The following is a 15,847-nucleotide window of genomic DNA, read 5'->3' on the forward strand; positions in this document are numbered from 1 at the left end:
ACAGATGGGATAAGCTGTCTTTGGCATAGGAGCACGGCACATTTCCAAGAACACTTAAGCTTTTGAACCAATTCAAAGTTGATGAGCTCCATTAAAGGGCAAAACAGCTGTCCTTGAGTACCTTATTTGTTTCAGTTGTCCCATTTAACCACTGAGCTTCACTTCCACTGGTTGAAGAGTGAGGGCCAACTCAATTTTGTACAAGTAGGACTTGTTTTTTGTTGGGTGCAGTCAATATCAATAGGGACTTTCCCTGTCGACGTCTCAACTCGTCTCGACGACCCTTGGCACACCTGAGCTCCTCACCACATACAGGGCTTTCATCCGCAGCTCAATGGAATACTGCTCTCCCCTCTGGGCTGGTGCTCCTGCCTCACACCTAGCTCGTCTTCACGCTGTTGAAACCAAAGCGTTCAGAATCATTGGAATCTCCCGCGATGACGCTATCTCCGAGGGCCTTTCACTTACTCACCGCAGGCAGGTTGGTGGTCTTTCCGTCTTCTACCGACTCCTCTCCGGCCTTGCTCCCCCAGCTCTCTCTGGGCTCTGTCCCCCAAATATTCCTGCAGGTCGCATAAGATCTGCCTGCAACCCTCTTATGGTTAAACTGCCAAAATCAAGACTCTCTGCTCACCTTCACTCCTTCATTCCTCTTTTCTCCCAACTCTGGAACAAACTCCCTCACTCTCTTCAATCCCACTCCTCCCTCCAGGTCTTTAAAACGGCTGTTCACCACCATCTCTTATCTTCCCCAATCCAAAACCTTGATCTTTTCTACCCCCGCTAATTTCACCCCAAATCCACTTTTTTGAGGTGACTTTTGTCTTCTTTCCTGGAAGTCCTTGATGTCCTTGCGTTTTATACCTATCCTGCCTCCCCCCAGGCCCTCTGCCTCCCACACATCTCCCGATGTCCCTGCCCTCAAATGTTGTGTTTGTGTGCTTCCTCCCCTTCTCTCCCCATCTTGTCGACCGCTCCCATTTTTATATACTTTGTTTACTTGTTTGTTTGATTTGTTTGTTTGATAAATGTTAGCTCTTTCACGAGCCTCGACTCTGTATACAAAAAAAAAAAAAACTCTTCCAGAAATTCAGACTCATCATCCCTCTGCTGGAACTCAAACATGTAATTTTACTGTATGGATGCTGAGGGTAAAGAGAAGGAGCTCAATGATTAAGGATTTAAGGATGTACTGACGATAGAGTGGTGTTGGGCTAGCGGCTAGGGTGCCAGCTTAGGATCACCAAGGATCCTGGGTTCGAATCCCGGTCGATCGCTGAATTAACGCCAGGGGGGTTGACTCAGCCTGTCATCCTTCCGAGGTCGGCTAATTGAGTACCAGTTCACTGGTAATTCCCTGCTTGTCGTAAAAAGGCGACAAACAGGGTTGGCGGCAGGAAGGGCATCCGGCCGTAAAACATTGCTTCAAAAAGGGGACCAAAAAAAAAACAACAACAACCACGGTCGCCAAAAAAGGCCAACCCCCGCTTTGCGGGGAAAAATGGCCTCTAAACGGTGGTTTGACGATAGAGTGGTGATCAGGAGCAACGCTGTTTTAGGTGTGAAAAGATTGCATCAATGTGAGGATTGGCAAATATGATGTCACCCAAAAGGACACAAAGAAACAACTGCAAAAGCAAAAATGGAGGGATAAATTATTATGGTAGAACTGAGATGGATGTCAACATTCAACCATGTTAATCTGGAAAGAAGGCAGGGAGAAGCTATGTTGTGAAACCAGACAATAGTAAAAGAAACAACAAACCTATCTATTGTGGGAGGAGGAGACCCGCTGTCTTGGCCTTCTATTGCAGGAAGTGCCGAAGATGCCCAAAGCTTTCTACTGAGCGTCTCTGGGGCTGTGAAATGGAAAATCATGCTGACAACAGCAGTTAAAGGCAACAGGTGGGTTACAAATGCACTTGAGAGACGAAATAATACATGTTTGAGTGCATCACTTTTTCTGGTAGGTTTTGATCAAACGTAGCACAAATTATTTAAGGTATCCACTTTCACTTGAAGAATGCTTTGACCAACCTCTTGTGCAAATCATACCTGCCCATTTATGATTGGTAGGTGATGTCAATTCCATCACCAATTGATAGCAGCTGTGCAGATGGGATTAATACAATAAGTAACATATTCCTCCATTGCTTGGTGTCCATAGTCAAAAAGGATGTGCTTGGAGCTTAGCTGACCTGGTGGAGCCCTTGTTCTCTGCTGAAGGGAAAATGTGCTCGGTTACCATAGTGTTTTTGAAGCATTTATCAATTAGTTTAGTAGCAAACTAGCTAAAAAAAAAGAAGGGCAAAAGTTAAATATGCCATTGACTTGATGGTATTGTGAACAATCAAGGTATGTAAAATGGCAAACACACAGAAAGAAGCATTACGTTTGTCAGTCCGCCAACAGAAAAGTATGGAGGAATGAGTTTTGTTGTTTTAATAACAGAAAAGTAAGGCAAAGTTGACCTGCATGAGTGATGCCATTTTCAAAACTGAAAAACACAATGCCATTCATCTATCTGATGGGTATTGTTACATTTGTGGGGGTAGAGATGAAATACCTTAATGAAGTCAGGAATGTATAGTTTAGCATGGACCGTGTGACGTGAAGAAGAGGAGTCTCCATGTAATAAGTAGGGAATCTGTATAGAATAAGATCGTATATGTGTCTCCATACTATGCTAATTACGTAGGTCTATGAGGTTCATTTGCCCAGTGTGTAATTGCCCCTGTGATTTTTTTTCCCTTCAGTTTCATTTCATGAAAACTCGGCCAGCCAAGCAATCGGCCCTATTGTTACAACAACAGCCATTAAACCGACATTGCCGACAGTACCCACAGATTCCATCGGGCAAGTAAACCCCGCCCCACTAAACACCCCGGCAGAGAAGTGCGAAAGAGGACCGCATGCACGAGTTGCCTCAAGTTAGTAGCATCGTGGGGAGCGACTCCGCGCCATCTTGTGGGTTTCCCGCGCGGTGGTTCTAGGCGACCCCACCAAGTGCTCTTCAAGACCAGAGTTAAGTGCCGGCCGGCAGAAACATTATTTATTTTTACCTTCGCTTTCTCCTTGTTTGTATACGAGTCTGCATGGAGGCGCCTCAATATAGGAATTAGTTTTACTTTACCTTTCGTTTTGTTATCCTTGCATTATTTTCATTAAATGCATTATTTGTTGCATTTTACTTCCTTGTCATGTCCGTTTACTTGTTTGCGGGTTCGAGTCATTAAACCCCATGGCGGCCATCCGATTAGATAGGCTTTGGGCATTTCCCGCGCGCGTGAAAAGATAATCCTGCCAAGGTTCGAAATATGCCTCGGAGTTAACTGTTCGGCTATCTGTCCAAGGCTGGTCTTAATCCGCCATGGACTTGAAAGTATTATCAACTGTCTCTCTGAAAAGACCGTATGGCATTCCCTCCCATCTACTTCCACAGCAATCCTCTTGAAGAAGTTCAGTTACTCAAAGCTTTGGACTTCACTATCAGCCATGATCATTCTTATGCAGACCACATGTCGAAGTTGACCTCCAAAGCCAGTCGCTGACTGGGCATCTTTCATCATGCAAAGTCTTACAAAAGCATATGTGAACTTTTTTCAACATACAAGGCCTTCATTCACTACCTAATAGAGTGCTGATCTCCCCACTGGTCCAGTAGTCCTACCTTGCTCATCTTGATGCCATGGCAACAAAGGCCCTCAAAATCATTTGACTCCCCCACAATGAAGCCAAATCTCTGGGCCTATCGCTTTTACATCTCAGACACGTTTGTGGTATCTCTATCTGCTAACACCCTCTCTGGTCTTGCACCATCCGCCTTTAACATCCCCCCCCTCTCCCTGGGTATCTGCAGGGCGCATGCTGTCATTCAGTTACCCCCTTTCTAATGATACCCAAAATACAGAATCACTCGTCACCTCCACTCATTCGTTCCTCTTTTCCCCCTCATGTGGAACCAACTTCCACATTCTCTTTAATCCCATTCTTCCCTCTGGGGCTAAAACACAGCTTTTTACTTCCATCTCAAGTCAACCCCATCAGCAACCATGATCTTTTCTACCCCTATTAACCCTCCCCAAGCCCACCTCTTTCCGAGTTTCCAGTTTTTCCTTCCACTTCTGTGATTGAGAGTTTGTGGTTATAGCCATCTTATTCACCCCATGTGTCCTCCCCTTGCCCTCATTATTCCCGACATCACTTATTTCTCCAAGTCCCCCTGTACAATTTGTGCTCCATCCGTTGAAGTGGCGTTAAACCAGAGGACCCATATGCCAACACTGGCTGTTGGTGGATGTTAAAGATCTCATTGTATCTTTCATGAAGAGTAAGCAATTTATCACCAGCATCCTGAACAAATTACAAATTCCTGCTACATAAAGTCGAGTATCCTACGATGGAGTGGCGACCCATCCCCAATTGCTTCTAGCCATGAAATGTTTCTTCACTTGTCCTGAATGCCCCCGAAGCTCCATCAAGCGTATGAGCATCCATATTTATTACATTACACATGATGCATGCAGATTGCTGTTAAACGGATTAGCATGTTTATCCAAATGTATAAAATTCTGGAAGGAGCCATTTATTTCCACAGCTCTACTGTACCATAAAGAGACAGACAGAGACAGAGACAGAGACAGAGAGAGAGAGAGAGAGAGAGAGAGAGAGAGAGAGAGAGAGAGAGAGAGAGAGAGACAGAGACAGAGAGAGGGAGAGGGAGAGAGAGAGAGAGAGAGAGAGAGAGAGAGAGAGAGAGAGAGAGAGAGAGAGAGAGAGACATAGACAGATAAGAGTTTTTCCATTTTGAGATAACCATCTGCCAATATATTTCTGTGTCCCAGGAAGGATGTATTTTTGAAAGCAGCACGTAACCCCACCACCATCAGTGGTACCTCCACCCACACCTTCCACCAAAACTACTCGTCTTCTTTGAGCCGGAGACTCACTTAATCGCCCCGTCACTGCTGGAGGGTACGACCCAGGGAATTTCACTTCAATTGCAATAATGCACTATTTCTCATATTTTTCTTCTTTCAATCCCTTAGACCAGTGAGCCAATTCACTGCAAAATTCCCCACTTTGTGTAAAATGTTAACTTTACAGAATTGATGAGTGCAGAGACTTCTGTACAAAATCGATAGGTTATTATAAAGCCCAACATAGAGGAAGGATTACAGTTAGGTTTCTTAAAGAATTGTAGATTGGAGAACTCTGCTGGTAAACAAGGCCTCATATGCTGGACATCCAATGAGCAATACATTTCATCGAGATGAGCAAATTGCGGGACTGGTATACATCTTCCTCAATGACATAATAATTACATACAGTACAGCACTTGATCACAGACCGTACCCTTATAAAAGAACGGAAGTAACGTACACTCTATGCGGGTCACGCAGCAGGCGCCATTATCCCTTGGTTTTCTGCAAGGAAGAGGCATAAATGTTGACAGCTATAGGAGGACAGGTGGTTGAGTGCAGGAAGTCACATGGACTTAGATTATAATGAGGATCATTATTGAATATCAAGAAATCAACTACTAACAATCATGGATTATTAGCATTTGTAAAACCATGTAGAGGTAGGTGCCAGTGAGATACACCCAGCAGAAACTGATACTTGAAGGAATTAATTAATGGGTAATCAAACACTTTTGAATTGCTTTCCGAAACAGTCTCGACCCAAATGTCTGCATGACCTATGGAATATATGAACATTAAATACAGCAGTAATAATGACAATGTGTGTACAAAGATGAATCAATATAGTTTTATTTTTGACCTACACCTTAATCAATATACTGGAATCTGTATCTTCGTCTCGCACATTGGTCCAAACAAGTCGCACGCAGTGTGTAGGGCAAGTGCGGGCTTCTGCCTCTCCGTCACTGCCCGGCATGGTAATTAAACCCTAATTAGTGTGCGGCCCAGACTCTGTGACCTGCTCCTCGATTAATAGCCACTGTCAGGCACGGTGGATTCCGGATCAACAATCCAATTTGGCTTTTTTTCTTTTCCGCGCGGCTTTGTCGCAGCAAAACTGTTTTTAATCCGCCGCAGTCTCCACGGGGAGGCAAAAATGCGGGCTTACTGACTGTCTGAGGCAGTAATAGTGTTGTGCATGAAGGAATTCTTGTGTCGGTGTTCCTTTTTTTTTTTTTTTTGATACCCCCACCCTTTGACATTTCACGACAAAAACGCTTTCCACATACGCTGAGAATACCAGAGAGGGTGCGCAATCCAGAAATACTAATGTTGCCTCACAAATTCCAACATGGATGGCACACAAGGTTTTGCCAAATGGGAGGCGAACGCCACCTACTGTCCGCAGAACAATTCATTAGTGCAAAGCAATATATTCCAACCCACATGAGAGAATAAAGGTGCAGAAGAAAACATTTCTAAATGCTTGTGTGCCTCAATGTAAAATAAGGACGTGGGACGAAGGCTCCATTGGGGTAGCTGAGAGTGCGCGTACTCATCGAGCAGCATCGGCCAATGCAAGGGCGAGCACATTCCTGGCTTGCCGCAGTACAGGCATGTCAATCATGCTGCCACGAAAGGTGAAAGCCCCCTAACAGGAGAAAAAAAGGGAAATGACCACACCATTGTGAAGAAACACGAAAATATACACATTTATGTACATACAGTATATGAACGCACAGCCAGAGAACATTTTAACCATATATCCAAAACAAGGCAAAATAGAGAGAAGTAAAAGCGAACCCAAACAATAAGCGGCATAATTTTATGCGATTTATGAACACCAATTGATGCACCTTCAATATTAACCCCTAATTTAAATGTATACGTCATTCAGTGCAAAGCATCTCTTAGTCAAAATAAAGTCAAGTGCAAGTCACATCAAGTAAGAATGTACCTCCCCCCACCTCCAACCTACCTCCTGTATGAAGGACATTTAGTGCAAAGCATTTTCCTTTTTCTCACACTGACAATTCACATTCACTTGAGCTGTCTAAAAATAAAATACCACCTTTATTGAAATTCAAATGATGCTGTTGCCACTAAACGATTCGAAAAACTCATTCCAGAGCAGCGATTTACCTAAACATATGTCAAACCTTGAGAAATGCTTCAACTCTGTGGCCCTTTAACTCTGATACGACTACACCAGTACACCAAGCAGTTCGCTTTAAAAAAAAACTTCAAGGGCAACTGATACAGTTACACCTGTAGATTACACGTCATAAGTTACAGGTCATCCAGAACCACAAAATGAGCACAGACAACATCAGCCAAATACTTTTAAAACGTATTGTTTTTTGCCCTTAAACTGAAAGGCACATAAAGGAGGCTGTACATATATGTCAGATACAGGACATGAACATTACATTTGGTGTACTGTACTTTCAAAGGAATATCAATGGACCACTCACAGCTAATATGTGGGATTTGAAAACTGGGATCCTAACATCAGACGTGCTCAGATGGGAATACCACAACTGCCAACCATATTGCTCCAATAAAGTCTTTTCAAAGTGAAGAATGCAAATTACAAACAGCAAACCAGAAAGCATCCCAAAATGCAAAGCCCACCCACGTCATCTTTGTACTCAAGCTAAACTTGATGAAAAAAACATCTCAAAAAACAAAATATGTAAAATGTATCAATTAGTGTTCTCCATATATATAAAACCATAAGAAACCATTTGCGTGTCTGTGTGCCACAATTATTCTCAGAAATGGCCAAATGGATCTTTGTAAAACTTCCAGAGGTTCACCTATGAGTGCCTGAGTGTTTTATGCAAAAAAAAGAATAATTTTGTTAAAAAAAAAATTGGAATTTTTTTTTTTTTTTAGCTCTATAGTGCCTAAGCCTTTGTAGCTATGTGAAAGGTAAATGATCCCTGACCAATTCCTTAGTGGGTGTAGGGAAGTGTTTTACGCCCCCACAAAAAAATAGAAGAAAAAAACCCCAAAAAATTAGATTTCTTCAAATTGCCACCAGGATTATAACAGCACCAGGCAACGCTGGTACCCCTGCTAGTCTACTTTAATAGAGGTTGGGCAGGTGTAGCTATGTCGCATAAATTCACTCGTCAATTGGTCGTGACACTAATGTTAATTGGGTGTCCGTTTTCCCAGCATCGTTATTCACTCGGCGATTGGTCGCAGCGCTGACCAATTGGGGGTGCCCTTTTTTCCCCATTATGGTTCTTCGTGTTTTTGAAGGTGGGCCTAAATGAGCATTCCGGCCCGGAGACAAACCATTAAGAATGAAAATAATTTAATATGAACTAGAGAGAACATGGAACCTGATACTCAGTGTTCAAGTATAATACAGTACTGTACTTCAATTTTAATTAAATAATGATTTTAAAGATTGTTTAAAAATCCATAACTTTAGAACTACCAAAGCAGTCTTCTATACATGACTTTTCCACCCTCGTTAACCTCCACTCCAATCCATCCTCCTTCCAAATTTCCAATTTTCCCTCCTGGAAGTTTCTTTCTGTATCAATCTGGTCCACTTCATGCATCTTCTCCTGTCCCACATTCCTTCCCACATCCATTGTTTGTCCAAGTCTGCCTCCATCTTGGCCTTCAACTCTGCTGTTTGTGTTTCTCCCTTTCTCAACAGTTTCTTTTGGCCTGATCTGTTCAGTGTACAAGTACTAGCTCTTGCACAAGCCTTGACTATGTATGTACAGTGCATTCAGAAAGTATTCAGACCCCATCACTTTTTTCACATTTTGTTATGTTGCAGCCTTATGCTGAAATCGTTTAAATTCATTTTTTCCCTGAAGGAATTGACAGCAATTCATTTTGCCAGACGGAAGCCTCTCCTCAGTGAAAGACACATGAAAGCCCGCTTGGGGTTTGCAAAAAAGCACCTAAAGGACTCTCAGACTGTGAGAAACAAGATTCTGTGGTCTGATGAAACCAAGATTGAACTGTTTGGCTTCCGTCTGGCCACTCTGCCATAAAGCCCAGATCGGTGGGGTGTTGCAGTGATGTTGCCCTTCTGGAAGTTTCTCCCATCTCCACACAGGACCTCTGGAGCTCAGCCAGAGTGACCATCGGGTTCTTGGTCACCTCTCTTACCAAGGCCCTTCTCCCTCGATTGCTCAGTTTGGCCGGGCGGCCAGCTCTAGGAAGAGTCCTGGTTGTTCCAAACTTCTTCCATTTAAGAATTATGGAGGCCACTGTGCTCTTGGGAACCTTCAATGCAGCAGAGATTTTTTCGTAGGCTTCCCCAGATCTGTGCCTCGACACAATCCTGTCTCTGAGCTCTGCAGGCAGTTCCTTCGACCTCATGGCTTGGTTTTTGCTCTGATATGCATTGTCAGCTGTGAGACCTTATATAGACAGGTGTGTGCCTTTCCAAATAATGTCCAATCAATTGAATTTACCACAGGTGGACTCCAATCAAGGTGTAGAAACATCTCAAAGATGATCAAGAGAAATGGGAGACACCTGAGCTAAATTTCAAGTGTCATAGCAAAGGGTCTGAATACTTATGTAAATGTGATATTTCAGTTTTTTTCTTTATAATAAATTTGAAAAACTTTCTAAAATCCTGTTTTCTCTTTGTCATTATGGGGTATTGAGTGTAGATTGAAGAGGGAAAAAATGAATTTAAACGACTTCAGCATAAGGCTGCAAAATAACAAAATGTGAAAAAGTGAAGGGGTCTGAATACTTTCTGAATCCACTGTATACAAAAAATTTCACCCTTGCACACTGTAATAAAACGACGTTGAGTCGCAGTTTATGAGATGGAGGCCTTATTGATCACCATCAAATGCAGCGTCAATCGGCATTTTCTTCACACCGACACTCTCACATGCCACACCCTCTCATGCTATATCTATACCTATAAAAGGCAACACATATCTCTCTCTGTGTTTGTTTGTATGTGTTATATGCATGGCCACATATTTTAAGTTTAAACTCCAAACTCTGGGTGCAAATACAACTTTGTGTGGAGGGTAACATCGGCTATGTGGCTGTGGCTTCACGCGGGAGGGGTGGGGGAAGACGTAAATTTTCCATGTAAATCTGTACCATGTCACACCACCCGGTGGTGGTGGCAGAGGGTATAACAATTTCCTTTTTTTACCTGGGCAATGCCGAGGCTAAACCACTCTTTGCACAAATAAATTTGTCCTCCTCCCTTCCCTCTGACTCTCCCTTCTCCCCTTTCCTCCTGCTTATCCCTCTTTCCCCTCCTCTGGCCCTACCCTTCCTCCCCATCTCTCCCATTTCCCTTCCCTCCTCTCCCTTTCCCCTACCCCTACCGACAAATTGGTGTTCTACAGTCTTCAAGTAAATAGTAAATAAATAAATAAATGAATTCCATGTTTTACCACCGTTTTATCTGGAGTCTATTACATCACCCTATCTAACATGTTACATTAGTTCCTCGTGACTGTTGTTTATGTCATTTATAATGTCCTTAAAAATAGTAAGTTTCCTGTTTGGAATAATTTTCAATCAATTTGAAGTCCTTAAAAACAGTAAGTTTCCTGTTTGGAATAATTTTCAATCAATTTTGTTTGACTGCCTGGGCAATGGCAGACAGAGTAAGAATATTATCTCACTCCTTTCTGCATATGTATGATTGGGGCATATCCAAAGATAAAGTATGGTAAAATAGCAAAATTGTCTTCCGATTTATGTTCTGATTCGTGTTCAAAATAAAGTCGGACTCCGACATTCGCGGGGGATATATTCCTGGAAAATGCCATGAATGTCGAATCTGCCAATGTGGAGGCATTGTTTCAATGGGAAAAGGGGGGATAGGTTCCTGGCAGTTCCCGATTCACAGAAAATCCCACGAATGTCAAGGAAAATCTACAAATATTGAAGAAAATCCCACGAACGTCGATGAAATTCCATGAATGTTGGGGTACTGTTTCAATGGGGAAATGGGTGATAGATAATTGTGCTAGTAGATGCGGTGGAGTGTTTTCATTGTGTAATTCATGGGGCATAATGTGTTATGCAGCAGGTGGTAGATGTGGTGGAGCATTTTCATTGTGTTACAGCTTGGATGATGCCGTATGGAGCGGCTGCTAAAAGCACTAGTAGATGTGGTGGAGTATTTTAATCCTGTACAGCAAGTTGCGGGGGATGATGTGTTATGCAGCTGGTGGGATATGCCCCAAAACTATGTTTACAGTGTGAATGGTGGGCCATCCCATGAGGATATGTATACAGTGTGAATGATTTGACATCCCGCAAAGCTATGTTTACAATGTGAATGGTGGGACATCCCATGAAGCTGGCTTATAGCATGGATAAAGTATTTTTATATTGGCCGCGAAAACGTGAAGCAGATGGCCGCAAATGTAGAAGCAGGTCATGCTCGCAACTCGTGGAAGATACGTTTTATGTCCAGTTGCTTTGTGCGTGGCTTTGTGCGTGGCACATGGAAGATGTGTTTTAGAAATGTCTTATGCGTGTGGCTCATGGATTTTTTTTTTTTTTTTGCACCCGTGAAAAAACAAAAATATGTGGGACACAGCTCCGCGAATGTAGAAGCAGGTCACAATTTATTGAATATGCGGAACCCGCGAATGTTGGGACCGCAATTGTCGGGGTCCGACTACAACATTCAATTAAAATAAGTTGTTCTTCAATCATAAACAGATAAGACAGACAGATGGACATGAACCAATTGCTTAACCCCATTTTTCGATTTGTATAAAAAACCACCTTTAGAGGCCATTTTTTTCCCCGCAAGCGGGGGTTGGCCTTTTTCGGGCACCGTGGTTGTTGTTGTTTTTTGGTCCCCTTTTTGAAGCAATGTTTTACGGCCGGATGCCCTTCCTGCCGCCAACCCTGTTTCAGCCCGCTCGGTTGTATGCACGGGGTAAATACGATGAAATGTTTAATGAACATATTTATGTTTCCATTGGCGCTGTTTGTGTCAGCAGAAAACGTAATTACAATAGAAGTCACAAGAGTGTGTTGCAAAGATTCGAATGCGATTGCATGGAGCGACATGATCTGTAGCGATCTATAAAATTTCTTTCAAACATGACAAAATTATAAAGTGCATTTCCAAGAATGTGTAGTAGCACATTGCCCACCGTAGGTGGGCCGAAAAGGGTACTCCCACCCTCTGGTCTGGATGGAGTGCCCGCTAGTTCTCATAATAAAGGTTTGTTTAAATTTTAATGACAACATCTCAAATGGTAAATGTGAAAGCATCCCAAAAGGCAAGCAGACAAAATAAAGAAAGGAAGCAATAAAAAAAACCCGGCCGTCTACGATAAACAGTGATAAACTGCATGGTAGACAGGCAAATAAGGGCTATTAGTACTTACTGTGACTTTTCCCTTCGGCATTTTGACCCAATTATTAATTATTATTCTTCATATTTTCATCATAAAGAAAATGTGATGTCAAAAACTCCAATGGTAAACAAACCTTATGAGACAGAGACAGACAGACAAACACACAGTGGCGATTGCAAAACCCCATCTCCCACTGCATGGACGGACAGGCTAACGATCCAAAATATTGTCGTGTGACTACCCTTTGTGAACACCGTAGGGTAGCACGGATGACCAAACAAGCTTTAACACTCCGAGGTGTTCAAGTTCAATGGCGGAGTTAATACGCGTGGGGAGCAAAAGAGGGAGGAACAGGAGAGCTTACCTTCACGGGACCCAACACAGTCTCAAACCTGTAATAAATCAACTCAAACAACCCAGGTTTAAAATGTACAAAAATAACAGGTTTAATGAAAGAAATGCCGGTACAAAGAAAATGCGCGATAAGCTGAATTCTGAAATGGAGCACTCCCACAAACAGACTCGAAAACAGACGAAGGATAAAATAACTGGAAAATAAATAGCATTGTTTGTGGCACTTAGCTCAAATCGGCTGGGGCGTCTCGTCAGGGGTGTCAAAATTGTCTCAGGCCCTCCTCGAGCATGCAATCCGGACGCGGCTCTGGTGTTGGTGGGAAAAAGGCCTCGCTTTCCCTCGTTCACTAGACCGCGCTCGTTGGCGCGAAACAGACCTTACGCGCGAAGCGAACTGCAGGTGTGCAGCCCGCTCTTCCACGCTGTGCTCCTCCACCCGTCCTCTGCACGGAAAAACCGCAGTTCCCGGGCCGTGGCTCTTCTTCTGCACAACCACCAGCAAGATGTCCCAACATGGCCGCTCACGATGAAGCCTCCACAATGAGAGAAGACAAGAGCGAGCAAGAGGGAAGGAAGAGAATATGCCGGCACACAGCAGTCTACCACCAGACCCCCAAACCGAGAAGGAAAAATGCACAACCGTTCACTATGACATCCAGAACAAGAAGGGAAAATGTCTGCCACTCCAACTATCTTGTACATGCCGCTCTGACGTCATCCATGCCTGCTTCACCAATCAGAGTGTGCCACCTCTTTGTAGTCCATCTCTGCTCCTATCAGCAAGTCCCATCTTACCCAGGCTTGTGCCAATCACTGCCCCCGCCCAATCACCGCTCTTCTGGGCATGGCTCTTGGCCTACCTGTCCTTGTGGTGATGTAGCGACTGCGGCGCCAGTGGTATTGTTCGATCTGAGTTTCCGGTGGTTTTTTTAATTAGTGGTGTTTAATGGGTGATTGTTGGCTAGTGTCTAGTGCGGTGTCATAAGGAACGAAGGAATAGATTACAGAGGTATTTGCAAACAGGGAATTAATTTACCCATAATCCCTGAGCTAATTAACAAGCCCCACCCCTCGTGATGGGGACGAATATACAAACTTAACCCGACAGTCCGGTATAATACAAAGTCCCTACTTATTACATGGGTGGTTCTTCTTCTTCACGAGAATCAGAGCACACTAATCTATACATTCTACCTGGTTCTAAGGTAATCATTGTCTACCCCCCTACAAAGGTAACAATATGTAGGTTAAAAAAGCACTGCCCATGACTGGTATTTATAAACTCAAATGCAAATCTATGTGCCAATATTGCTCAAGCCCGTGTCGACTATACGACATTACATACATGACAAAACCATGCGACTTCATAATACAATCATAATGATGATATTTCATAATAAACTAGAAAGTGGTGGGTTGAGGTTGACAAAGTAAAAAGCATGTGCAAGATCAGGGGTGCTCAATGCTGGCGTAAGTGAGATGCATTCTTTCCTGAGACTGTGGTCATGGTGGACTATATTTGTCGGTTAATTGTTCTGGGTGATACAATAGGTGGATGGATGATGAGCAATGAATGAGTGTAGTTTGACAAACATTTTCAGAACATCCATATGCCAAACCTTCTTGATCAAAAAACCGCATACATCCTGTCATGCAGCTCGTATGTCTGGACTTTTCTTCAAGATGTGTTTAAGCAATATTCAACATCCATGCCCTTTCCCTTCCCTTCCCTTCACTCTTATATCTTCCAAGCACGCATTCGCTTCTCTCCCTATTCCTCCAACATTCCCTAACCTCCTTTCTCTTTACTATCATCCTTCCCTCTCCATGTATGGTCAGACTGGAGATGTTTGGAATCACTGGCAAACCCATCAGGATGACCTGCCGAAAGGACTAGTGCATGGGAGGGGAAAACGCCCTCATCTTCAAGCACAAGCTAATCGAGAAATCCACTATGTCCACAAAGGACTAGACCTACATAGAGAACAGGTATGCAGGGGTGTTAAACATAAACTATGGAAAATATTGACATAGTTTATTCAGATGACCCATAAGGTTAAGATACAAGCATAACAGCAGATGTGATGTCTCATATGTGAGAGCAAGGACCAATATACATTACATATCCCCCATAAAGGGTAGATGAGGGGGTTACTATAGCGATTCTATTTTTATTATCAAGCCCCTGTGCATTAACATGCCGATTTACCATGCACTTATTCCAAGTACTGTACTAACAAGTATATTCTATTCATTATGCTTCTTGCAGATAATGGGTGTGTTGATGTCACATGCTATGTTGACAACCATGTCTGCCGGGTGGTGGGACTGAGTCACCACCAACTTCACTGATGTGCAGTGAGTGAACAACTCTAGGATGTCCAGGAAAACCTTTGATTACATCTGAAAATTCACTCCACTTTTGCGATGAAGCATAAAGCAACTGTTTCCACAAAATGCATAACTGTGCAAAAGGAAGGCAGCAGTGGCATTGTAGAAATTTGCAACAAACTCGGGCTACTACCATGTTGTGTCATCTTTCATCTCTACCCACAATCTTTTCTACCCCCATGGACTTTACCTAACTTAACCCTTTAAAATGCACATTACTGTTTCCTCCCCTCCCCTCTGTTTCCTATTTGTTCATTCCCTTGCTTTGTGTCCAACTGTGGCCACATTATCCCACTGTCAGTATATTGCCTTTTTACTATCTGTCATCTCGTTCTTCCAAGATCCTAGATTTTGTACACAAAATATACCTCACCTATTTTAAAGTTTTTTTTTCAGGATTTTGCGCTCTTTTGGGCGCAAATCCTTTCATGATCATGATTTTGGATGGTGTATGATCTGAGATGGTGGTGAACAGCTGTCTTGAAGCTGGAGTTGGAGGGAAGAATGAGATTGAAGAGAATGTGGAAGTTGGTTCCACAGGCAGGAAAAAGAGGAACAAATGAGTGGAGGTAACCAGTGGTCCTGGATTTAGGTAATTTCAACAGAAGGCGGTTGATGGTGAACCGCGCATGCCCTGCAGAAACATGGGGGTGGTAACAAAGCATGGAAAGAGCAAAGGGCACAAGACCAGAAAGGAGGCGGTAGAAGACAGAGAGACCACCAACCCGTCTGTGATGTTGAAGTGATAGGTTCATAGACTCAGCTTCATCGTGGGAGATTCCAATAATCTTAAACGCCTTGGTTTCCACAGCGTAAAGCTGGGCAGGATGTGAG

General features: G+C 43.2%; 1 protein-coding gene and 1 long non-coding RNA gene across 2 annotated transcripts in view; both read right to left on the minus strand.

Moving 5' to 3' along the window:
- Positions 1-1,782: 1,782 nt before the first annotated feature.
- LOC137435387 (uncharacterized) lies at positions 1,783-2,219 on the minus strand. Its single transcript, XR_010986051.1, has 3 exons — positions 2,199-2,219; positions 2,056-2,108; positions 1,783-1,859 (listed from the first exon to the last, which is right to left on the minus strand). It is a non-coding gene; the product is annotated as an uncharacterized LOC137435387 (long non-coding RNA).
- A 3,539-nt stretch (positions 2,220-5,758) lies between these two features.
- Positions 5,759-15,847, minus strand: part of CLYBL (citramalyl-CoA lyase) — a 105,607-nt gene continuing 95,518 nt past the window's right edge. The window contains 1 exon segment of the mRNA XM_078784350.1: positions 5,759-6,576. Within this exon segment, the coding sequence (XP_078640476.1) occupies positions 6,481-6,576 (96 nt within the window). The 3' untranslated portion in view covers positions 5,759-6,480.

Source organism: Myxine glutinosa, chromosome 9 (genome assembly GCF_964187855.1).
Source record: "Myxine glutinosa chromosome 9, kmMyxGlut1.1, whole genome shotgun sequence".
In the NCBI taxonomy this organism is placed as follows: domain Eukaryota; kingdom Metazoa; phylum Chordata; class Myxini; order Myxiniformes; family Myxinidae; genus Myxine; species Myxine glutinosa.